Source organism: Dipodomys spectabilis, unplaced genomic scaffold (genome assembly GCF_019054845.1).
Source record: "Dipodomys spectabilis isolate Male_0828 unplaced genomic scaffold, ASM1905484v1 ptg000108l, whole genome shotgun sequence".
In the NCBI taxonomy this organism is placed as follows: Eukaryota; Metazoa; Chordata; class Mammalia; order Rodentia; family Heteromyidae; genus Dipodomys; species Dipodomys spectabilis.
This window is the reverse complement of record NW_024870785.1, coordinates 12645235-12664969: the sequence shown is the minus strand read 5'-3', so window position 1 is coordinate 12664969 and position 19735 is coordinate 12645235. Positions and strand designations below refer to the sequence as shown.

At 47.0% G+C, this 19735-nt stretch overlaps 2 protein-coding genes and 1 long non-coding RNA gene across 7 annotated transcripts in view; all 3 read left to right on the top strand.

Annotated features, from left to right (window-relative positions):
• Window positions 1–6169, top strand: part of Rab27a (RAB27A, member RAS oncogene family) — a 40682-nt gene extending 34513 nt beyond the window's left edge. For all 5 annotated transcript variants that reach the window (XM_042687706.1, XM_042687707.1, XM_042687709.1 and 2 more), the window contains one exon: window positions 5811–6169. In XM_042687706.1, the coding sequence (XP_042543640.1) occupies window positions 5811–6006 (196 nt within the window). In that variant the 3' untranslated portion in view covers window positions 6007–6169. The remainder of the gene's footprint in view (window positions 1–5810) is intronic.
• A 172-nt stretch (window positions 6170–6341) lies between these two features.
• Window positions 6342–19590, top strand: LOC122114567. The gene is made up of 3 exons (XR_006148587.1): window positions 6342–7225; window positions 8519–8528; window positions 19581–19590. It is a non-coding gene; the product is annotated as an uncharacterized LOC122114567 (long non-coding RNA).
• On the top strand, window positions 9363–17267 carry Rsl24d1 (ribosomal L24 domain containing 1). Its single transcript, XM_042687822.1, has 6 exons — window positions 9363–9497; window positions 11112–11225; window positions 12753–12825; window positions 13879–13942; window positions 14606–14691; window positions 16590–17267. The coding sequence occupies exons 1-6, from the start codon at window positions 9417–9419 to the stop codon at window positions 16661–16663; spliced, it is 492 nt and encodes a 163-aa protein (XP_042543756.1). The 5' UTR covers window positions 9363–9416; the 3' UTR covers window positions 16664–17267.
• Window positions 19591–19735: the final 145 nt, after the last annotated feature.

Here is a 19735-nt window from a genome sequence, read left to right as displayed (position 1 = left end):
ATCGAACCCAGGGCTTCATGCATGCTAGGCAAGCACTCTACCCCCGAGCCACATTCCTGGCCTGAGAGGTTTCTGAGTTGCAAAGAAGAAAGAAACTCCCCTGTGTTCAGTAAGGCAATTTCACTCAGTTCATACACTGGAGTTGTAGCATATAAGAAGGTCTTACTGGATATCACTGGTCAGGTGCTGAAGTGGAGGTGAAGATCTCCTTTGTTTAGCTGTTTTGAAGAGGGGAGAGATGGTTAAGTTTTCCTCCTGGCTCTGGCACTAGGATCATAGTGATAGCAGTCTGGGTTGTACAGGAGCTGGGAGCAGACTGCCACCTGGTGAGGTATTCAAATATCCAGGGCTCCTCTAGCAAAGGAATTCAGGCTCTACTTTATTTCGACTTCCTGTCCTATGAGAACTCAAGTGTACATTCAAATCCTTAGTATTATAAGTAGGATAAGCCAGGTGCTGGTGGCCCACACCCGTAATCCTAGCTACTGAAGAGGCTGAGAGCTGAGGTTCAAAGTCAGCCCAGGCAGGAAAATGCATGAGACTTAGTCCCCCACGAAAGCACCGAAGGGCTAGAAGTGGAGCTGTGGTTCAAGAGGTAGAGTGCTAGCCTAGAGCAAAAAGGCTCAGGGACAGCGCCTAGGCCCTGAGTTCAGGCCTAAGGACTAACACAAAAAAGAAAAAGGAAAATCTAAGAGGCAGCAGGCAGGATTGGGAAGGTTGTGGGGGGAACAAAGGGGAAGATGGCGTGGATTTCCCAGGAGCCCTCATGAGAGGCTCCCATTGGGGACGGTGAGGAGAGCTGAGGAGAGGCCAGACTCTGGGCAGCTTTGAATGCCGGCTGCGATTAGACTTGACCCCTGCAGGCCCGACATTGCTGAACGCTGAACGTCTGGCAAAATGGAGGGGTGTTAGGGGAGCTTTGTCCTGATCATTTTGAGAGCGGTGGGGAGCAGTGGAGAGAGGAGCAGGTAAGAGACAGGGAGGTGACACTGATGGTGACATAGACCAGGGCTGGATGAGTGGAAAAAAGAAATGAAGGGGGAAATTAGAATGCGGGGGGGGGGGGGGGCGGGGGGGGGGGCGAGGCCCAACTGGGTTTTCAGTCTTTCTCGATTCTGACTCACAGGATGTGAAGGTTTCCACCCCTGGGTAGAGGGGGCTGAATCATGTTAGCAGCACCTGGCGAGCTCTGATCAAGAGCTTCTGTGGGGCTCAGCTCCATGCTTCCGCCTATGCTTGGTGGCTTCCCGGTCCCATGAGTGCGTGTGTACCAGACCCGTCTTGTCAGCGTTTGACATTATGCGGTGGTGGGCACTGGTTTAACCACCTCTGCAGGCGTTGTCTTTTGTGTCTAATGCCGACACTTCAAGTCCCCAGCACACACGCCATCAGGAAGGCAGGATGGGTGTACAGGAGGGGGATGGATATAGAATGCGAGAACCAGCCAGGCATGGTGGTGCATGCCTGTAATTTCAGCACTTGGGAGGTGGAGGCAGGAGGTTGAGTTTTCAAGGTCGAGCTGGCCTATCAAGGAGTCTGAATAAGAACCCAAAGCCCAACACACCACCTGGGACTCCTCCTAGTTGGCCAAACCCCTTTCAGTGGGTGGCTTTGACCTTGATGGGTGCAAACAGCCAGGGTTCTTTGCCACAGAGCTAACCACACATTGCTGAAGAGCGGGACCGTGGAGGAGACGCGACAGGGTGGAGCAGGTGCAGGTCTGGGTGCTGGTTTATGCCAAAATGAGCCAGCAGATGAACACCAGTGGGAAACCGAGTCTTGCTTCCCGTCCATCCACCAATCTCTCCCAGATCTCCCCTGGCCAGGAAGGAAATGTCAGGGATTAATGCTGAGCCTAGCCACGCTTGCTCCCAGTGGAGGCCTGCGCGTGGCTGCCCCTCCACAGCTCTCTGCACGATGTTCCCGGGCCTTGGCTGAGACCCATCGACTCCCCCGCTTCTGCTGTACTTGAGAGGCCCTGGGGTTCTGTGGTCCAGGGCAGAGGGGCTGTCACAGAGCCGGGCACTGTGTCGCAAGGGGTGAGGCGGAAGTCAGCAATGAAGCAACACACCGTGCGGGCCATATCTGTTAGAGTTGACTTCTGTCCATGCCGCCCTCCTTTGGTCATTGGCTGGGGGCCTCTGGGTCCACAGAGACCCTGGCATTACCTCTGTCCCGGCGGGGATAGCCCAGATTGTCCTCCAATTGTGATCCTCTTGCCACAGACTTCCAAGTGCTGGGATTATAGTCATGTGCCACCATACCCAGCTGGGAATGTTTCAACTCACACGACTAAGCTACAATTCACTATACCGGAGCCGATATTACTTAGTAGAGAGTGTAGAGCTGGTTTGTCATAATTTTCCAGGTGCAGACAAAGTGTCTGTGAGCGTGTACATGGCCTGTCAGTGCCTTTCACTCAGCACCCAGCAGACTATGAAAAGGAGCAATTTGCTGCTCCCTTTTGCGAGAACTCCCTCCATAACTTCTGCATTCAGGTGTGAGCCAGATAACGCAGAGCCATTTGGCAAAAACCATCAACCACGCTTGGGGTCTTTCCTGGTGCCCACCCCGATTTAACTGGGGTTAGGATTGTCTAGTTTTGAGGGAATCCAGATTGGAAGAGAGACCAGCTGGGTATGGATTTTTGCTAACCATGATGTGAGCGAGATACGGATATGGTGGTGAAAAACCACTACGTGACCCTCTTGATTTTCTTTTTTTTTTTTAATTTAATTTAATTTAATTTTTTTGTGAACATACTGTACAGAGGGGTTACAATTACATGGGCAGGATAATGCATACATTTCTTACCAAGCATTGCAGCCTCCTCCTTTGTTTACCCTTCACATCCCTTCCCATCCTCCCCCCCTCTCTTGATTTTCTGAGGCTATCATTTTACATAATTTTTAAAATTTAAGATTGGTTGATGAACCTGTTCTTAAAGTACTTTCAAATTCTATGTGTGTGTGTGTGTGTGTGTGTGTGTGTGTGTGTGTGTGTGTGTGTGTGTATCATGGGGCTTGAATTCTGGGCCAGGGCACTGTCCCTGAGCTCTTCAGTTCAAGGCTAGCACTGTACTATTTGAGCCACAAGCGCCACTTCTAGTTTTCTAGTGGTTAATTGGAGATAAAGAGTCTCACGGATTTTGCTGCCCAGGCTAATTTTGAACTGTGATCCTCAGATCTCAGCTTCCTGAGTTTTTTGGATTAGAGGCATGAGCCACCAGCACCCAGCTCCTCCAAATTCTTTGTCTCCATTCTCTCCAAATGACCATTGAGTAGGCATTTATGACAACTTCTAGATGAGCCACAAAATAGCATTTTTCATAATCTGCACTGCTACGTGCTGTTGCAGTATTAGCACCCCCGTGTGGACAGAGGGAGCAATAGCATATTTTCTGTGATTAAATAGGGGACCAGTTGATCCTCTTCAATTTATGCTAAGATTACAAAATTTTTGGCTAAAAAGTTTTGGAACCAGGTACTGGTGGCTCATGCCTGTAATTCTAGCTATGAAGAAGACTGAGATCTGAAGGTCTCATTTCAAAGTCAGGTTGGGCAGAAAGCCCATGAGACTTTTATCTCTTAATTAAGCTGCAAAAAAGCCAGAAATGGAGCTGTAGCTCAAGTGATTGACCATCAGCTTTGAGTGAAAAAGCAAAGAGACAGTGTCTAGGCCCCTGAGTCCAAGCTCCAGTACTAGCATTACCCTCCCCCCCAAAAAAAACAAGCTTTTAGAAATTTATAATGCTTTTGAAAGAAAGGATCCCATTGCATGAACATTTGTTAAGTGCTTTTTGTGTGCCAATCTGGTGCTAAGTGCTGTAAACAGGTAAATCTCCTTTCAGTTTAATAGTTATAGAAATCAGGATTCTGTTAACTCTCCACTGAGAAGATACTTCCTAGATATTTGAGGACTTGCATAAGAAAATGGAAGAGCTGGGTGCTGGTGGCTCACGCCTATAATCCTAGCTCCTCAGGAGTTGGGATCTTGGTTCAAAGCCAGCCTGAGCAGGAAAGTCTGTGAGACTCTTATCTCCAATAAACCACCAGAAAACTGGAAGTGGCGCTGTGGCTCAAGTGGTAGAGGACTAGCCTTGAGCTGAAGAGCTGAAGGACAGCGCCCAAGCCCAGAGTTCAAGCCCCATGACCAACAACAACACAAAAAAAGAAGAGCCTGTTTTTTTTTTTTGTTGTTGTTGTTTTTTGGGTCCGGTCATGGGGCCTGAACTCTGGGCCTGGGCGCTGTCCCTTAGCTCTTCAGCTCAAGGCTAGCGCTCTACCACTTGAGTCACAGCGCCACTTCCAGCTTTTTTCTTTTTGCTTATGTGGTGCTGAGGAATCGAACTCAGGGCCTCAGGCATGCAAGGCAAGCGCTCTACCACTGAGCCAACTTCCCAGCCCCAGAAGAGCCTGTTTTTATGTTTGTAAAAATTAGACCTCTTAACTTCTGGACCTTCCTTGCTATAGGCCTCATTTAAGAAGTTTTTCCTAAGTGAATATAATCAAACTGCCCTCCCCATACCACTTCAGATGTGCCAATTAAAAAAAGAAAAGTTTCTAACAGATAGAATTGAAGCTTCCTTTGTACGCCTCCTGGTTTCTAGCCTGTTCCTGCCTTCTCTGAGAAAACCACTGGGTCTGCTTCCTGTGGTGGACATGGGTTCTGTGGTTGCCAGGACAACGTCCACATCATCCCCTCCCCATTCTGTATAGAATTCTCCTTGTCTTTATACATCTGCTCTATTTCAAGAGCTCCTACTCTACTGGGTGGTGATATTCAACTGTGATCCCTGCACTTAGGAGGCTTACATAGGAAGATCGTGAGTCTAAGCGCAGGCTTAGCTACTTAGACTGACTCTCTCTCTCTCTCTCTCTCTGTGTCTGTCTCTCTCTCCCTCTCTTTCTCTCTTGCTCACACACACATATACACACAAAGGAAAAAAAGAGGACTATTGAAGAAAGATAAGTAAGCTAGTTATGATCTCCATTCCTTTCGCTGGAATTTGGTTTAGCTGTCAGTATGTAATATAATTTTGACCAATGAGACAGGGGAATGAGGGAAACTCTTCTCTGAGAAGCATACACAGAAAACAAAAAACAACAAAAAAAAGACTCCTCTCCCACTTTTTTTTTTTGTACTGGGACTTGAACTCTGGTCCTTATGTTTTCTCTTGGCTTTTTCACTCAAGGCTAGTACTCTACTATTTGAATTCCAGCTCCATTTCTAGCTTATTCTGGTGGTTAACTGGAGATAAGAATCTGATGGAAGCCGGGTACCTGTGGCTCGTGTTTGCAAACCATAGCAACTCAGGAGGTTGAGATTTGAGGATCACGGTTCAAAGCCAGCCTGGTCAGGAAAATCCATGAGAGACTTTATGTCACCTTAACCACCAGAAAAATGGACGTGGCCCTGTGGCTTTGAGCAAAAGAGCTCCAGGACAGCACCAAGGCCCTGAATTCAAGCCCCACGACCTACCAAAAAAAAAAGTCTTGTGGACTTCTCTGCCTGGTCTGGTTTCCTAGGATCCTCAGATCTCAGCCTCCTGAGTAGCTTAGGACTACAGCTAGTGGGGTGCAGCCTCGGCTCAAGAGGCTGAAATCCGAGGATGAGATTCACAGCTAGCCCGGGCAGTCAAATCTATGAGACTGACCTGCAAAATGCCCAAATGGAGGTGTGGCTTAAGCGGTAGAGCACCAGCCTTGAGTGGAAAAAGCCACGCCAGAGCCTACTCTTTTGGAATGATCAAGTGCAGACATTACTGCCCTTCCCAGGTGCATTGGTGACGTGGATTGTCTCTCTTCCAGAATCCCCTACTTTGAAACCAGCGCTGCCAATGGGACCAACATAAGCCAAGCGATTGAGATGCTCCTGGATCTGATCATGAAGCGGATGGAGCGCTGTGTGGACAAGTCCTGGATCCCCGAGGGCGTGGTACGCTCCAATGGCCACACAGCCGCCGATCAGTTAGGGGAAGAGAAGAAGGGAATGTGTGGCTGTTGAACCATCAAGAGAGCATCACAGTGAGCCAGGTGGCCCACACCTGTCATCTCTGTGCTTCACACACGGCCCCGGGAGATGGACAGGCCCTGGGCCACACTGCTTCCCACCACGTCCATTAGACTTGCTAATCAAGCATCCAGCTTTCAGATCCATTTGTTCTAGCCTTGGTGAAGATCGCTTTAAGATCCCTCCTGCCAGCTAGGCTCTGGTGGCTCACGCCTGTCATCCTAGCTACTCAGGAGGCTGAGATCTGAGGATCATGGTTCTGGGAAACTCTTAATCTCCAATTAACCACCAAAAACCTAAAGTGGAACTGTGACTCAAGGGAGCCTGGAGTGAAAAAGTTAAGTGACAGCACCCAGGTTGGTCAAGTCCCAGTACCGGCACAAAAAAATAAAATGTATGTATGCACAGGAGAGCAATGTCTTTCAGCATTATCCTAATCATTCCCTTTGACTTGATATCAACAGATTACTGCTGGCCCTTTGGACTGGATAAACCCACTGGGACTTAGTGGAAATTTGTTGTTGGTGGAGGTGGGAAGGGAATTGGGGCTGCAGGCAAGAGTGGGTTAATGTAGTCTGAGCAAGTGACATGGGGTCTCTGTCTCTTTGTGATGCTCTAAAGTACCAACCACAGGGCTGTGGCTGCGATTCACTGTGATCCACGGGTGCCAGCCACACCTGAGCATCGCTGCTTTTTATGCTGTGTTGGTGATGAGTCAATACTTTGCTCTTTTTCTTCGTCTTTGTAGTGTTGGCCCAGGAGCCTCAGGCTTGTTTCAGCTAATATGGAAATTCTGAGTCTTCTGTCTCTTTACCATTAGGCTCTTTGAATTGTGCATATTTCTAATTTGTTTTATTTTTCCACCGGTGCCATTGAAGGAATTAATTTTTAATTACACAGAATGTTTGCCACTTGGTGGAAGATGGATGTTTGTATTTAAGAAGCCACATTTGTGTTCTAGTTCAACATGAGGAAAATGGAAATGTTCAGTAGCCTGTAGCCTTCCCTGGGACAAGGGACATTTACTGTGCTTGCTGTAGCTTGCCATGATTGTGTATTCTACTGTTTTGCCAAAGTGTCTTCATACCAAATTGAAGGTGGTTTTATAATACGCCTCATAGAAGTTCTCTATAACCTTCTAAGGTATTTCATTTAAGATAAAACTCTTATTTATTCAAGTGGATTCAATCAAGTAGATTAGAATTTCCAGAAAGTAGAAGAAATACCACTCATTATCATTTAAATAAAAATAGGAATTTTGTAGCAGCAAGTATTTGACAGAGCTGTAATTGGAAAAATACGAGTCTGATGAAAAAGAATTCCTTTTTGCAGGATGATTTTCGGATGGCTTTGTACTGCATACTTCTTATGGTTTTTAACCACTGCTCTTCCAGTACTCCTCTAACTCAATCTTGGCTAAGACAATCTTCATGACTAAGAAGATTTTACATATTTTTATTCTGGAGACTACAGCTTCTTTTAAATACCAAAGAAGTTACTGGGAGCTATGCATTTGAATTGCAGCTATTTTAAGGATAGGGACTTGAGTTTACCATAGTGCCTTTCAAGTTGCCTTAGACTTTGGGGAAGATAGGTCATAATTTTGCAGTTAACATATCAGAGCACATTTTTATATGGTCTCTTCATGTAGATAAAAATAATAAGATTAGGTTTGCAGATTTTGGGTTTCAAGAGTCTACTGCCTTTAACCGTAGCACCTAATGAAATGTATAATAGTATAGCATATACACACAAGAACCATCATGAGTTAACTGAAAATTTTGTTTAAGTTTCATACCAAAGTCCTATATTTTTGTGTGTCAGTGTATTTTTCTACTTACCAGCCTGTGTAAGAGCAAAATGTTTCTTTAGCAAACCTTATGCCAATTAAGCAATAATAAAAAATGTGATCCAGTCTGTCAAGCTTGTATGTCAACATGACTTAGTTTCTCATCCCCCAAAATAATGTCAAAGGAGAAGTGAGACTAAAGGTGACACCCAGTGTAAGAATATAGATTTATAGATGCTCACTGAGGGGGAACAACATGTGGGGGAAAAAGCAATTTCAAAAACGTTCTATTGTGAGACTTGACACACTAGCAATCCCAGTTAAAATAAGAATGAGGGCTGGGAAGGTGGCTCAGTGGTAGAGCGCTTGCCTTGCATGCATGAGGCCTTGGGTTTGATTCCTCAGCACCACATAAGCAAAAAGAAAAAAAGCCAGAAGTGGCGCTGTGGCTCAAGTGGTAGAGCGCTAGCCTTGAGCTGAAGAGCTGAGGGACAGCGCCCAGGCCCAGAGTTCAGGCCCCACGACCGGACCCAAAAAACAACAGCAAAAAAAAACAAGAATGATTACCTGGCATTGGTGGCTCATGCCTGTAATCCTAGCTACCCAGGAGGCTGAGATGTGAGGATTGCAGTTCAAAGCCAGCCCCTGCAGGAAAGTCTCTGAGACTCTTATTGCCAATGAATCACCAGAAAACCAGAAGTGGAGCTATGACTCAAGGTGGTAGAGTGTTAGCCTTGAGCAAAAGAGCTCAGGGACAGTGCCCAGGCCCTGAGTTCAAGCTCCTTGATTAAGACTGAGTTGACAGCAAAGCTGGGAGACAGTTCCAGGAGCCTTGGGAAAGGGACATAGACGGATGACTGCTATTAGTCAGCCATGGACTGGGATGGGGATTCTGGCCTAGTTTGCTGCTTCAGTCAATCAGTGTGTCCCTGACCTCGGAGCACCTGCATTGCTGTTCCTTGTCTGGAATGCTTCTCACGACTCCCTCTCCCATCCTGTAAATCCTGTTCTAATGCCACTCCGTCCAGAAGGACTTTACTGATCACCCTTACCTAAAATGACAATCATTACCTGATTGTCACTCCCTGACCCGGTCATCCTGCTTCCCCCCCCCCCCCCCCCCACATCACTTTTCAGGGCTCAGTATGTTTCCAGCCACTTAAGGTTTGTCAGCTCCCTTCCCACAGGTAAACCCAGTTTGGGACTGGAATGGGTTTGTCCAGAGCCAACTGTGGGAAAGGAGTTCTTAGAGACAGCTCAAGGTGTGGTGAGCCCTGTGAGGCAAAGCACAAGCCAGAGATAGAATTCAGAAGTTCTCACGCGTTCCTGCAGGGCTGGGCCAGGTGTAGGGGCCAACAGCAGGTGTGTGTGTGTGCTGGGGGGGGGGGGGGGAAGCAGAGCTCGTTTGCAGTTCTGCGCCTGCGCGGAACACACCGGTGCGTTAGTCCTCCGGGCCGCCAGGGGGCACCAGTTGGATTCGGAGCTCCTCACTGGGACGCGCAAGCGCTTTCATCTCCGGAGTCGGAGGGCGGGGAAGACTCGCTTCCGACCGCGAGCCTCCGTCACTTCCGGCGAGCCCGAGTGTTTGGTGGGAGCGCGTGCGCGCGGGCTCGGCATGCGGATCGAGAAGTGTTATTTCTGTTCGGGGCCCATCTACCCGGGCCACGGCATGATGTTCGTCCGCAACGACTGCAAGGTGAGGGGGTCGAGGCCGAGCGCGCCCGGGAGCGCGCGCGGGTTGCCCCTGGATGGGCGGGAAGCGTCTCTGTGCCTGCGGGGAGGCCTGGGGCCTCGAACCCGCGGAGCTGCGTCGCGCGGGCGCAGCCGGGCACAGGCCGCGCGCGGGGCGGGGACGGGGTGGGGGGAGGCCGGAGCCCGCGCTGGGCGGAGGCGGGGGCTAAGTTTGGAATAATCTGTGCCATTTGTAAACCTATTTTACTGCATCACATCTTCTAAGTGGGATGCTTGTTATTGTTGTTATTATTACGTCTGCCAAGATCCACTCACGGGATTATTTCCTCCAGTAACACACAAGTTGCAGCGTCTTCATGGTCGTGGTAATATAACAACAATGCACTTTGGAACTAACCAAGTGAGTCTTGCATCCATTTCAGGGACCCAGGGAAGCGTCTTTAAGTCAGTCAGTTCTATCCGAGAGGATGAAGGTGGAGCTTTCGAGTAGTCACGACCTCCTAGTGGATTTCTGAATAAGTCCTTCAGGAAATAAGCTGTACAACTGGAGCGTTCGGTGGCTCACCGCCTGCAATCCCAGCGCTTGGGGAAGGCTGTGTTAAGAGCAGAAGCGCAAGTTTGGAGTGTCAGGCCAGCTTGGGTTAAAGAGCCAAGAACCTGTCAGAAAACAGAAATAATAATCATTTAAAGAAAGCGAAAAGCAACTTCACTCTATAACACACCTAACAGTCAACAGCGGGGAAAAACAAATCCGTATGCAGTTTTAGTTGCTATTGGAATTAGTTTGTGCCTTTGATAACAGAGAATCAAAAGATTTCAGGGTGGGTTTTTGAAATTTACCCTGATTGGGGTAGATAGAAAAGTGAATTTTAGGGCTGGGAAGATGGCTCAGTGGTAGAGCGCTTGCCTTGAATGTATGAGGCCCTGGGTTCGATTCTTCAGCACCACATAAACAAAAAGAAAAAAGCCAGAAGTGGCACTGTGGCTCAAGTGGTAGAGCACTAGCCTTGAGCTGAAGAGCTGAGGGACAGTGCCCAGGCCCAGAGTTCAGGCCCCACGACCGGACCCCCCCCAAAAAAAGTGAATTTTGAAAATTATGCTACATTGATAAGAGGCTTAAATGACTTTTTAAACAATTATTTCCTTTATCATGTTTTTATTTTCATTTCCAGGGGTAATTAGCCTTTAGTTGGGGTACAGTTTGATAGTTGCAAAACCCCTTTCATACTCTGATAGGCTTCCCATTTCTAAACGATGTAAGCAGGAGGAATTAGGAGTAAAAGGCATTGTTATTTCTCAGACTTGATAGTAGGTTTTTTTTCTTCTTTTTGTTGGTCGTGGGGCTTGAACTCAGGACCTGGGAGCCGTCTCTGAGCTTTTTTTTTTCCCTCAAGGCTAGTGCTCTACCACTAGAGCCACAGCTCCACTTCCAGCTTTTTGGTGGTTAACTGGAAATAAGAGTCTTATGGACTTTTCCTACTGGAGCTGACCTTGAACTGCTAGTCTCAGATCTCTGCTTCCTGTGTAGCTAGCATTACAGGTGTGTGAGCCACTGGCCCCTGGCTTATGATAGGAAAGGTTGAGTGTTGGCTTTTCAGTCTTTTAACTTCTCTTGTAGGTGTTTAGATTCTGTAAATCCAAGTGTCATAAAAACTTTAAGAAGAAGCGCAACCCTCGCAAGGTCAGGTGGACGAAGGCCTTCCGGAAAGCTGCGGGGAAAGAGCTGACGGTCGTGAGTATGGTAGCTGGCCCGGCTGGGTCTAGAGCAGGCTGTGAGGCTTCATTGTGTGATTCGAGACATCGGCTCCTGCAGGATTGGGAGGGAAACTCATTCTAGTTTTGGAGAAGTGGTTTTGTGTGTGTGTATGTCAGTTGTGGGGCCTGAACTCTGGGCCTGGGCGCTGTCCCTCAGCTCAAGGCTAGGGCTCTACCACTTGAGCCACAGCGCCACTTCCGGCTTTTTCTGCTTATGTGGTGCTGAGGAATCGAAACCTGGGCCTCATGCATGCAAGGAAAGCACTCTACCACTGAGCCACCTTCCCAACCCTGAAGTCACTGAGCTACATCCCATCCCTAGAAGTGATATTGTTTTATGGCGGGGGGGGGGGGGGGGGGGGTAGGGTAGGGGGGAGGTGGAGGGGTGGGGGGAGGTGGAGGGAGATGCCAGTCCTGGGGCTTGAACTCAGGGCTTGGACTCTTGTCCTTGAGTTTTTTTTTGACTTAAGGCAGTGCTCTCACTTGAGCCACAGTACCACTGCCAGCTTTTTTAGTAGTTAATCGGAGGTAAGAGTCTCAAAAGTCCTGCTGGCTTTGAACCATGATCTTCAGATCTCAGCCTCCTGAGTAGCTAAGATTATAGGCAGGAGCCACTGGCACCTGGCTTGTAGAATTGATTTTTCTTAGCTTTACAGAATTACTTTTAGGTCTTGCTAGCAAAGAGGGATTTGGTGGAATTGCTACTCAAGGATCTTGAGAGAAAGTTATTAATGAATAGATTACTAAGAAGTAGTGATCTCAGCCAGGGTTCTGGTGGCTCGCCTGTAATCCTAGCTACTCCGGAGGCTGAAATCTGAGGATCATGGTTCAAAGCCAGCCCAGGCAGGAAAGACTGAAACTCTTATCTCCAATGAACCACCAGAAAACTTTGAGCTGTGGCTCCAAGTGGTAGAGTGCTTGCCTTGAGCAAAAGAGCTCCCCTGGGACAGCGCCCAGGCCCTAAGTTTGAGCCCCATGACAATAACAAAGTAGTGATCTCCAGTGCAATTTGTAATAAATTCCTTTATTCGTTTCCAGATTTTTCTTAGCAGGACTTTGTATCTGAGAACTGACATATTAGTAGTGTCGGTGTAAGAGGCACTGTAGAGGCTGGTTATGTGAAGTTCTTGAGGTTTTATTTTAAATTCTTGTACTTATGAAAGATGGTGGTTTCATAGGGTTCACTTTAATACAAAGTTTTCTGGCTGTGAGTCACATCTGGGGGGGAATTGTCTCTACTATCTGCAGTTGCTGTATGCCACCCTCAGAAGGATGGGGTGCAACTCCTCTGCTTTGCAGTGACCTTTCTGAAGAGACACGTTCAGTGGGCTGTCTGTACGTGGGGATGTAGAAGGAGAGGAAGGTTGAAACCCTGTGTTCTCGCGATGACTCCAGAGGGGTTTTATTTTACTGTGCACCCCTCAGAAGTGTTGTGATAGGGTGATGTTTGAAGCCATGCTTCCTTCCCGTCTCCCTTACCAGCCCCTGGTGTTCCTTCTTGCAGGACAACTCATTTGAGTTCGAGAAACGTAGAAATGAGCCTGTCAAGTACCAGCGGGAGCTGTGGAATAAGACCAGTAAGTGCATGCGCGGGTTTGGCAGTGTTCACACATTCTGACTTGGGGTTCTACTAGGAAGAAACGATGGTTTGCTGTGTACATATTAAGTGTGTCATTTTTATTGCTTGGTTGGCTTTTATTCCTTTATTCTTGCTGCAGTGGTTTTGTTGCGTTTGTGTCTTTAGTCTCAGTGTCCCAGGTCCTTATATTATGAAATGATGTCACCATTAAACTTGAGACGGGGCACTGAATAGGTGCGGAAAGGACTCTGCGGGGCCCATATTCACAGCACCTAACTCACTCTCCAAGTTCAGCTGAGTGTGTTTAGGGATGAATTGCTTCCGTGCTGTTTCATGATCTGTGGGTGCTCCTCACGGGTGGTGTTCGCTGTCATTGTTCATGCATTGCAGTTCAGTATTCACGTAGGAAGCAGCGGTGTGTGCACGTGCGCATGGGCACGCACTTGCGTGCAGGTGTGGAGATGAATGAATGGGAGCCCTGCTGCTTGCTCAGCCTTCTGTAGATGGTAACCGGTTCCCATAGACCCACCCGCTCATCTAAAATAACACGTGTACTGTCTTAGGTACACCAGTGCTGACAGATTCTAAAATACAGTTGCACTTGGTTTTTTTATTTTTTATTTATTTATTTATTTTTTGGTCGGTCGTGGGGCTTGAACTCTGGGCCTGGGTGCTGTCCCTCAGCTCTTCAGCTCAAGGCGAGCGCTCTACCACTTGAGCTACAGCGCCACTTCCGGTTTTCTGGTGGTTTTTATTGGAGATAGGAGTCTCACGGTCTTTCCTGCCCTGGCTGGCTTTGAACCGCGATCCTCAGATCTCAGCCTCCTGAGTAGCTAGGATTACAGGCGTGAGCCACCAGCGCCCGGCGCACTTGGTTTTTTTAAAGTCAAGACTCTGGTAGCTATTTTCCAAAGCCATTAATTGTCATCAGTTCAATTTTTTTTTTAAGTCAAAGTAATGAAGAGAGGGAAGTTTGTTGAAGCACTCGTCGATAGACTCATATTACTTGAATGTACGTGCATTTGCTGATTTTTTAAAATTTTCTTTGTAGTTGATGCAATGAAGAGAGTGGAAGAGATCAAACAGAAGCGCCAGGCTACGTTTATCATGAACAGGTATGAGCATTTATTTAGACTAATGATATAAATTAAGATTAGTTTTTTTAATTTTTTTTTGCTAATGTGGTACTGAGGAGTTGAACTCAGCGTCTCATGCATTCTAGACGAGCACTCTACCACTAAGCCACATTCCCTGCCCAGATTAGTTGTTTTGTTTTGTCAACCCTGGGGCTTGAATTCAGGGTGTGGGCCTGGACCTGGGCCTGGGCACTGACCCTGAGCTTGTTTTGCTCAAGGCTAGTGCTCTACCACTTGAGCCACAGCGCCACTTCCAGCGTTTTCTGTGTATGTGGTACTGAGGAATCAAACCCAGGGCTTTATGCAGGCGAGGCAAGCACTCTACCACCAAGCCACATTCCCAGCCCCAGATTAGTATTTTTTAAACCTTATTTAGACATAATTTCAGACATAACCAAACTTGGAGGAAGAGTATGTGGACTCCCGTCAGTTCTGTTAGCATCTCCCACATTTCCCAGTTGCCAGGATGTGTGACGGGGGTGGGGCCGCTCGTGCTGCAAGCACGGGAGGGCGGGGGAGGATTGGCTGACTGCCTGCGCGCTCAGTGTGGCTCACGCCCTCAAATTTCACTACCGTCTAGGGAATTGATGCCGTGAAACGTGGCAGAAACTGACACTTCGTCTTTGCTGTGTTCTGTCCTAGATTGAAGAAGAATAAGGAGCTCCAGAAAGTTCAGGACATCAAGGAAGTCAAGCAGAACATCCACCTGGTCCGGGCCCCGCTCGCAGGTCAGTACTGCTTTGTGTGTAGGAATTTAAGTACTGCTTTCAGTTAGGAAATGGAAAAGAGACTCTGATCCGTGGAATCGGGGGCCAGCTAAATTTTTTTTTTTTAAATTGTCTTCAAATAATTCTACAAAGAGGTTTTGGTTTAACATGTCGATGTATGGGTACAATGTGTCTTGATTAGAGACACCCCCTCCATCCTATCCCCATCCCCAGCCCCATCTACCCATCCCCGTGTGTCTCCTTAAGTTCTAGCTCTTAAAGAGTATTTTGCATATTATGCAAATACATCATGTAGTATGCTGAGTTGGCTAATAAACAGTATTTAATGTTTCCCCCGTTCCAGCCTATTATGTATGGAATTTCTTTTTCTTTCTTAAAAGCTGGTCAACCACATAGTATCTGAGTTAAGTCATTACAGATGATTTTTTGCCTCAGTCTATTTTTTTTTTTTTTTGTCTGTCGTGGGGCCTGAACTCTGGGCCTGGGCGCTGTCCCTCAGCTCTTCAGCTCAAGGCGAGCGCTCTACCACTTGAGCTACAGCACCACTTCCGGTTTTCTAGTGGTTTATTGGAGATAGGAGTCTCATGGTCTCTCCTGCCTGGGCTGGCTTTGAACCGCGATCCTCAGATCTCAGCCTCCTGAGTAGCTAGGATTACAGGCGTGAGCCACCAGCGCCCGGCTGCCTCAGTCTATTTTGATTAAAGGACATTTTTCATTAATAGTTCTGAAACTCTGCTTAGGGAACTTAGTATATAAATACAAAGGCCTAGGTCCAGAGTAGCTCCCAATGTGATAGTGATTCTAAAATTTGGAGATTACTTTTTTTTTTTTTTTGCCAGTCATGAGGCCTGAACTCTGGGCCTGGGCGCTGTCCCTCAGCTCTTCAGCTCAAGGCTAGTGCTCTACCCCCTGAGCCACAGCGCCACTTTTTTTTCTGCTTATGTGGTGCTGAGAAATCAAATCCAGGGCCTCATGCATGCAAGGCAAGCACTCCACCACTGAGCCACCTTCCCAGCCCCTGGAGATTACTTTTTTTGTATTAGAACCTTTTTGTGACCCATATAATTTTACTGATTTGGGTGGCCATTTATTGCATAGTTTGTGAGGAGTTAAACTGCTCTTTAACCCAGCCTGGCTGAGTATAATCTGCTACCTAATACCTGACTGAAGCAGATGAATTCAAGGGGGCGAGAGAAACTCTGCCTAATCCTTAGTGTCAAGGCCAGGCTCTTTACGCCATGTGAGAAGATTTATGTAGAAGTCTTACCTAGGTTATGTTGGTACCAAATTGTGTGTAAACAAGATAGACAAATTACTGGACATTTGTTTCCGGTGGAGGTGATAGCATTGACACCCCAAAGCAACAGGAAGGAGCCATTGTTACCTTGCTTTTCAGGTAAAGCAAGCCTCTTAGAGGCAGGCAGCGCAGTACTGAAAGTGTGGGCCCTGGGTCCCCGTGACCGGGGTTCGAACCCCAGCTTGGACTCACTAGGCCAAGTCTGTGGCTCAGTTTTCTCATTCAGATGGGGTCTTCTGGGGTGATATGAGCAGTGTCTGTAGGATGTTTACTGTAATCATTTGCAAGATCTGTGTAAGTTTAACTGTTGACTTTTTTTTTGGCCAGTCCTGGGGCTTGAACCCAGGGCCTGGGTACTGTCCCTGAGCCTCTTTTGCTCAAGGCTAGCACTCTACCACTTGATCCACAGCAGCACTTGTGGTTTTTTTCTGAGGAATCGAACCCGGGCTTCTTGCATGCTAGGCCAGCACTCTACCACTAAGCTGCATTCCCAGCCCTGCTCTTGACTTGCTTAGACGTGGTCGATGTGGTCGATGTTACCGTTTGACAGTCTGGATCCTTCTTGATGTGGTCACATAAATCCTTATTTTCCTTCTTAAAGGCAAAGGGAAGCAGCTGGAAGAAAAAATGGTGCAGCAGTTACAGCAGGACGTGGACATGGAGGACGTGTCTTAAACATCTCGCTGACCACGCGTGGACGTTGGGGGATCGTCGGTGGAGACTTGGGACTTCCGAATCACTGATCGGTTACTTGACGTCTCTGGGGGGCGTTGCGCTCTGCGCGGCCTCAGCTGCCGGGTGCTGACCGCACCTCACATTGCGCCCTCACCACTCTTGCTCCCCCGCTGTGCGCAAGAGCATCATGTCACCTGGTTAATGGCACTGGACAGAGTTTGTGTAGTGACTAGATACAAGCATTCGGGACTACTGATGTCTACAAATGTTTTCTTGCAGTAAAATGGTTCCTGTATTCATGGTAAAGAAAGGGGGTAAGAGGATACAACCAAGAAATGTACGTGATAACCTTGGCAATCTTGTTTTGATCTCTGCCATTTCTGTTTGACGCCCTTGACTTCTTAGAGCCGTACAGTGGCCTTATCAGTGAAGCTCATTGTGCTGGACTGGTGTGGCCTGGTTGGCCCGCTCTGACAGGTGGTGGTGGATGCGGGGAGGAGAGTTGAACGATCTGTGCCCAAAATGGCACCGCATTGTTTTCTGCTTTGGAGCAGACTCAGTTCCAATGTGTGGTTCCTGGCTTTCCCAGCTGCCTTAGGAGTAGCCTTTTAAAATTTACTGTCTAGTTCTCTCTCTCTCTTTTTTAAACAACAAAAGAAGTTCTGGTTGATTTCTGTTTATTGTTTCTATTTAAAATGTAAAACCATTTTGAGCTCATGCCAGTAATCCTAGCTACTCAGGAGGCTAAGATCTGAGGATCAGAGTTTGAAGCCAGCCTGAGTAAGAAAGTCCAAGAGGCTCGTATCGCCAATTAACCACCAGAAAAGCCAGAAGTGGAGTGTGGCTCAAGTGGTAGGGTGCTATACTTGAGCACAAAATCATCACCCAGGCCCCGAGTTCATCCCCTAAGACTGGTATGCACATGAGCACATAGAAATAAAGCTATTTCTAAAGTAAGTTCCTATGTATGGATTCTAATAAAGCTTAGAAGGATCCATTTGGAAAAGAAGCAATTCCCTCTAACCCACTTCTTAAATAGCAGATAACAATTAAGGAGAAATATGTGCTTAATACTGTGTTTAATAGTAGTGTATGTTTATATTATTTATGACAAGTGTGCTAAAAATTTTTACATCATTTTTAGAGTAGAGTTTGAGGTACAGTTTTTAGGTAATTATAAAGTAATGGCTAATCTTATAAGTATTAGGTAATGAAAATGTGGATCAATGTTTGAAGAACTGAATTCCAGTGTGGCTTTGCCTTTTTTTTTGTGTGTCAGTCTTGGGGCTTGAACTCAGGGCCTGGACACTGTCCCTGAGCTTCTTTTACTCAAGGCTAGCACTCTACCACTGAGCCACAGCGCCACTTCTGTTTTTTTTTTTCTGTGTATGTGGTACTGAGGAATCAAATCCAGGGTTTCATGTGTGCTAGGCAAGTACTCTACCACTAAGCCACCCTCCCAGCCCCTGCCTTTGTTTTTAATTTATGAAATATGACACTTTTCCTTTTTGGTGTTAGTAGGATTTGAACTCGGGTCTTTTCTTTGTTGGCAAGTGTGCCCATGGTGTTGAAGTAGGGCATATTTTTGCTGATGGAAAGAAAGACTTACGGGAAATGGTAAAATGTAAGAAGCAGCATTTTTTGAGGGTTCCCTCCCCCCCACCACTGGTTACAATATTTTTAATATGAGCATGTTTAAAGTTGCATACAGTTAAGAAACAAGGTTTGTACCTTGCCAGCTCTGTCTGCTTGGCCTTGAGACCTGCCGCTGGGGAAATGGACTGCCCCGAAGAACTGACCTGTGTTCAGGCTTAGCATTCGGATGCTTCTCTGCACTGTCAGAATTTCAGTGCTTTGGGGACCCAGGTGATTCTTGAAGACCTTGCCTGAGCTGTGTGCTGTTAACACTTCGATCAGCCAAAACCTGTACCTACCCAGAACTTCTATACCCCAGTTGTTTTAAGAATAACAGGATTGGAACATACCCTTTAGACTAGCTGCTTACAAATCCCTTTTTAAAAAGCCAATTAGCTTACATTAGTTGTATGGAGGTGCCATTGTTACTTTCCATGTTTGCAATTTATTTTAGTTCATCTCTTCTATATCCCTGCCTTTTTTTGTTTTGTTTTGTTTTTTAGAACTTGCAGTGTGTACCCAGGCTGGCCTTGAACTTAAGATCCTTCTTCAGCCTCTTGAGTGTTACTATAGGTGTGTTCCACTGCAGTCAATCATGATGCTATTTTAAGAATGCAGAAAAACCCTTTCAAAATGAGGAAAAAACTTGAAAAGTAGAAACACTTGTTGGGTGCTGTTGGCTCAGGCTTGTGATTCTATCTACTTTGGAGGCTGAGATCTGAGTATCATGGTTCAAAGCCAGCCCAAGCATCAAAGTTTATGAAACTTACCTCCAATAAACCACCAAAACCCCTCAAAAAAGTGGAGCAGTGGAGCACTAACCTTGAACAAAAGAACTCAGGGATAGCGCCCAGACCCTGAGTTCAAGCCCCAGGACTGGCATACACTATTTATTTATAGTTTATTTATTTTGGTCGTGGGGCTTGAACTCTAGGCCTGGGCGCTGTCCATCAGCGCTTCAGCTCAAGGCAAGCGCTCTACCTCTTGAGTCATTGAGCCACTTCTGGTTTTCTGGTGATTATTTGAAGAATAAGAGTCTCATGGGACTTTCCTGCCCGGGCTGGCTTAGAACCTTGGTCCTCAGATCTCAGCCTCCTGAGTAGCTAGGATTACAGGCATGAGCCACTGGCTCCTGGTACAAAAGTTCTGAATCTGAATTACCTTGTCTTACCTTGTGGAGAGTGCCTTGGCCTAAAGCTGTCCTGAGTGAGCTCTGGGTTTTTTTCCTTCTCTTTTTGTAATGACACGAGTGGAAGCCAGACTTTTGCACACACTGGACAAGCTGTTTAGAACTGAGCTACGCCTGCTGTCCCTCAGGTTTAATCTTAGTTACTGGAGGCTAATTGTGTAAGGTTTGAGGAGGTGAATCTGTTCGTAGACTCTTACTCTGGCTCCCACTTTCATGGTCTTTCTCTCTAGCCTCTCATTGATACTTGG